The sequence below is a fragment of the Babylonia areolata genome, chromosome 17, assembly GCF_041734735.1.
Source record: "Babylonia areolata isolate BAREFJ2019XMU chromosome 17, ASM4173473v1, whole genome shotgun sequence".
In the NCBI taxonomy this organism is placed as follows: domain Eukaryota; kingdom Metazoa; phylum Mollusca; class Gastropoda; order Neogastropoda; family Buccinidae; genus Babylonia; species Babylonia areolata.
The window spans coordinates 12,687,774-12,692,773 of NC_134892.1; the positions used below are offsets into that span (position 1 = coordinate 12,687,774).

The window sequence follows — 5,000 nt, forward strand, 5'->3', positions numbered from 1 at the left end:
AACAAACAAAACTGCACGCAGGAAAAAAAAAAGAAAAAAAAAGGGGGGGAGGGGCGGCGCTGTAGTGTAGTGACGCGATCTCCTTGCGAAGAGCAGCCCGAATTTCACACAGAGAAATTTGTAATGATTTTTTTTTTTTTAAATACAAATACAAAATATATATCCGAATGCAGTGACGTTTCCTTGAGACACTGAAATAAACTGCTATATACTCACTGTGTTGTGCTTTTCAGTTTATCTATTTTGATTTAATTTGGTGTGTGTATATGCGACAGCAGTAGGTGCTGTTTTATTTACTACTCCTTCACAAGGGCTATGGCCTAAGGAGTAAATTATCCGTAATTGCAAGTTCATAGTGTGTTTTGCTGTTGTAAAGGTTATCTCATGGGTTGTTTGGTTGTTGTTTTTTTGTTTTTTTGTTGTTGTTGCTTTGTTTTTGGTTGTTAGTTTTTTGGGGGAGGGGTGTTTGTGTGTGTGTGTGTGTTGGTTTGTTTTTTGTTGTTGTTGTTTTTTTGTTTTTGTATATATATATATATATATGTGTGTGTGTGTGTGTGTGTGTGTGTGTGTGTGTTGTTGTTGTTGTTGTTGTTGTTGTTGTTTTCTTTCATGTCTATTCAAGCAATTGCCACGTAACAGATGCTTGTTTGTTTTACCGCTTCGTAAGGGGCTATAGGGCCTGATGAATGAATTCTGCCCCTTGGGAGAGCGCTACCTCAGAATCATGGTTGGTTTGTGTCGTGCAGAGCTGGCGATCTGTGTGGGCCAAACCAGTCCGTGTCTTAACTCGTCTGGGTGTCGGTCGCCTAATGAATGATCGGATTATCTGTGTCCGTAATTGCGACTCCATGGTTTGCTTATTTTGCTTATTTATCGTCAGTATTGTCTTTTTATTTGTTTTCTTTTATCATTTATTATTATTATTATTATTATTATTATTATTATTATTATTATTATTATTATTATTATTATCATCATCATCATCATCATCATCATCATCGTTATCGTTATCATTATTATTATTATTATCTTCCTCTTCTTCTTCTTCTTCTTCTTCTTCTTCATTTTTTTTTTCTCTCAAGGCCTGACTAAACGCGTTGGGTTACGCTGCTGGTCAGGCATCTGCTTGGCAGATGCGGCGTGGCTCATATGGATTTGTCCGAACGCAGTGTCGCCTTCTTGAGCTACTGATACTGATGCTGATGTGTTTTCCTATTGTGAAAAATGTATCTCTTTTTTTTCTTCTTTTTTTTTCTTTCTTTCTTTTTTTTTCTTTTTTTTTCTTGTTTTGTCTTTCTTGTCTTTCCCAACAAATTCGACGCAAGATGTTGATTGTTTGCCTCTTTCGTAGGGGGCTATGGCCTAATGAGGGCGCCACGATTGAATCATGGTTCGAGTGTGCGTGCCATGGTTACCTCGGCATCAGCTCGTGTCTGAACTCGTCTGGGCATCGGTCGCTTCCATCACAAGCTCGCGTCACTCAGTTGAAGCAATCAGTTCTAAATCCGTGTTGGTGTCCCGTGTCTGTTTCAGAAAGGAGGAGCCTGCTCCCCGTTGTTGAGGACCACCCCCTCACCACCCCCACCACCAACACCGCCACCGCTAGCCCGCGTGCATGGGGCACTGACCTGCCATGGACGGCGACTCCCGGAGGGGCCGGCCCCCCTTTCTGCTACCTTCCAGCGGCAAGGGCACCTTCATCGGTAACCTCCCCCCCTCCACCACCACCCTCCTCACCCCGGCTTCCACCAATACTGCCGCAGCCGCTGCTGCAACTCCCCCATCACCACCCACACCGCCGCAGCCCTCCCTCCAGACACCCCCGGGCAAGATGATGCCCAGCCAGGGACGAGGAGGAGCGGGAGGAGGAGGACGAGGAGGAGCAGGAGGAGGAGGAATAGGAGGAGGAGGCCCCAACGGCACGGATCATCACTTACAGCCAGGAGGGCTGCCTTACTCCCCGCGCCAGGACCCCCCTTTCTACCCCGGGTACAGGCCAGGTGGGGACGGAGGAGGGGGAGGAGGTGGCGGAGGAGGAGGAGACAGTCTATCAGCCACCGCCTCCTCCTTCCTGGCTCAGGACTTGTGGGGAGGAGGAGGAGGAGTAGGAGGACCAGGTGCAGGAGGACCCTTGGTTCCTCCCAATGCCACCTTGTCCCCTCTGGAGAGTCTGTGTGACGAGGAGCACGACCCGTTCTGCATGTTCGCCAACTTTTCGCTGGGGGACGCCAACGACACAGGGGACCTCCTGGGCCTCAACCTGAGCGGCGGGGTCGGAGGCAACGGGACCCTGGTGGGAGAAGGGAGTGGGGCAGAGGGTGAGGAGGAGTGGCAGATCAAGTACTGGACGATCCTCCTGGTGATCTTCCCCGTGTTCACTGTCTTCGGCAACATCCTGGTGGTGCTGTCCGTGGTGCGGGAGAAGTCCCTCAAGACCGTCACCAACTACTTCATCTGCTCCCTGGCCGTGGCCGACATCATGGTGGCCGTGGTGGTCATGCCCTTCGGGGTGTACGTGGAGGTGGGTGTGGTCAGGGTTGGGTGGGATTTTTTTTTTTTTTTTTTTTTAAGGTAGTCTTTTTTATTTCTTGTTTGCGGAGGGGTGTGTGGAGGTGGGTGTTGTCAGGGTGGGGTGGGGTTTTTTTTAGGTGTTCTTTTTTTTGTGGGTTTTTTTTTTTTTTTTGGTTGGTTGGTTTGTTGTTTGTGTGTGTGGAGGGGTGTGTAGAGGGTGTGTTGTCAGGGTGGGGTGGGTTTTTTTTAGGTGTTCTTTTTTTTGTTTTTGTTTGGTTGGTTGGTTTGTTGTTGTTTGTGAGTGTGGAGTGGTGTGTAGAGGGGTGTGTGGAGTGGGTGTCATGGTGGGGTGGGATTGTTTTAGGTCTCTTTTTTTGTTTTTGTTAGTTTGTTGTTGTTTGTGTGTGTGGAGGGGGGGGTGTGGAGGTGGGTAGGGTGTCATTGTTGGTGATTTTTTTTTTGGGGGGGGGGTTGTGGGGGAGGGGGCGAGATGTTTGGGGGGTGGGTGTGGGGGTGTAGGTTGTGTGCGTGCGTGTGTGTGTGTGTGTGTGTGTGTAAGGTGTCTGTGAAGGGGGGGGGGTGTTCGTGTGAGTGTGTGTGTGTGTGTGTGTGTGTGTGTGTGTGTGTGTGTGTGTAGTGTTTGCATTTTTTTTTCTCGGGGGGATGTATAGGGGGCGTGATGTGTGTGTGTGTGTGTGTGTGTGTGTGCATGTGTGTGTGTGCATTGGGTTTGTGTGTGTGTGTGTGTGTTTTGTCTGTGTGTGTAGTGTCTGTGTGTGTGTGGGGGGGGGGGGGTTGTAGGGGTGTGTAGTGTGTGTGTGTGTGTGTGTGTGGGTGGGGGGGGGGCTTGTAGGGGTGTGTAGTGTGTGTGTGTGTGTGGGTGGGTGGGTGGGGGCTTGTAGGGGGGTGTAGTGTGTGTGTGTGTGTGTGTTGTGGGGCGGGAGGGGGTGACGCAAGGGGGAGGGGGAGGAGCATGGCGGGGGTAGGTGGGGTGAGGGGGTGTTTGTGTTTGGGAGAGTTTGGGGAATATATCCTTGTGCAGGGTGTGTGCATTGGTGGATGGATGGATGGTTGCCTTTGTCTGTTGTGGGGGGGGGGGGGTGGAGGGTTGCATGTCTTGTGGGGGCGTGTGGTTTTAGGGGGTGGGGTGGGGGGGGGTTGTGTGCCTGTGAATGTGTATGGAGGGGGTGGGGGTGGGGGGGGTGGATGCTTATGCGTGGGTGCATGGTTGTGTGTGGAGGGGGAGGAGGTGGTGGGTGGTTGTATGGGTGCGTGGATGGATGGGGTGGATGCTTCGGGCGTAATTTTGTGGGAAGATGACCTGGGGGTTGGTGTGTTGTTCTGTGTTTGTTGTTCTCTCTCTGTGTGGTTGCGTGGGTGTCAGTGTCAGTGTCTGTGTCTTGTATGTGTGAGTAGTTGTAATAGTATTTACCAGTAGAAGTCATGTTCTTCTTCTTCTTCTTCTGCTGCTGCTGCTGCTGCTGTTGTTGTTGTGGAAATTCATTTTTGTTTGTTTGTTTGTTGATTTTTTTTCTGCCCCCCCCCCCCCCTCCCCCTCCTCATCTATGTCTTTGTGTCTCTGTCTCTCTCCTTCCCTCTGTCTCTGTCTCTCTCCTTCCCTCTATCTCTCTCTCCTTCCCCTGTCTCTGTCTCTCTCCTTCCCCCTGTCTCTGTCTCTCTCCTTCCCTCTATCTCTGTTTCCCTCCTTCCCTCTATCTCTGTCTCTCTCGTCCCCTCTGTCTCTGTCTCTCTCCTTCCCTCTGTCTATGTCTCTCTCGTCCCCTCTATCTCTGTCTCTCTCCTTCCCTCTGTCTGTCTCTCTCGTCCCCTCTGTCTCTGTCTCTCTCCTTCCCTCTGTCTCTGTCTCTCTCGTCCCCTCTATCTCTGTCTCTCTCCTTCCTCTGTCTCTGTCTCTCTCCTTCCCCCTGTCTCTGTCTCTCTCGTCCCCTCTATCTCTGTCTCCCTCCTTCCCTCTGTCTCTGTCTCTCTCCTTCCCTCTGTCTCTGTCTCTCTCCTTCCCTCTGTCTCTGTCTCTCTCCTTCCCTCTGTCTCTGTCTCTCTCGTCCACTCTGTCTCTGTCTCTCTCCTTCCCTCTGTCTCTGTCTCTCTCCTTCCCTCTGTCTCTGTCTCTCTCGTCCCCTCTATCTCTGTCTCTCTCCTTCCCTCTGTCTCTGTCTCTCTCCTTCCCTCTGTCTCTGTCTCTCTCCTTCCCTCTGTCTCTGTCTCTCTCGTCCCCTCTGTCTCTGTCTCTCTCCTTCCCTCTGTCTCTGTCTCTCTCGTCCCCTCTATCTCTTTCTTTCTCCTTCCCCCTGTCTCTGTCTCTCTCGTCCCCTCTGTCTCTGTCTTTCTGTCTCTCTCCTTCCCTCTATCTCTTTCTCCTTTCCCTCTGTCTCTGTCTCTCTCCTTCCCTCTGTCTCTGTCTCTCTCCTTCCCCCTGTCTCTGTCTCTCTCCTTCCCTCTGTCTCTGTCTCTCTCCTTCCCTCTGTCTC

General features: G+C 50.8%; 1 protein-coding gene across 1 annotated transcript in view; it reads left to right on the plus strand.

Moving 5' to 3' along the window:
* The first annotated feature begins 1,557 nt into the window (after window positions 1-1,557).
* LOC143291409 (D(2) dopamine receptor-like) overlaps window positions 1,558-5,000 on the plus strand; it is a 55,946-nt gene continuing 52,503 nt past the window's right edge. The window contains exon 1 of the mRNA XM_076601249.1: window positions 1,558-2,521. Within this exon, the coding sequence (XP_076457364.1) occupies window positions 1,634-2,521 (888 nt within the window). The 5' untranslated portion in view covers window positions 1,558-1,633. The remainder of the gene's footprint in view (window positions 2,522-5,000) is intronic.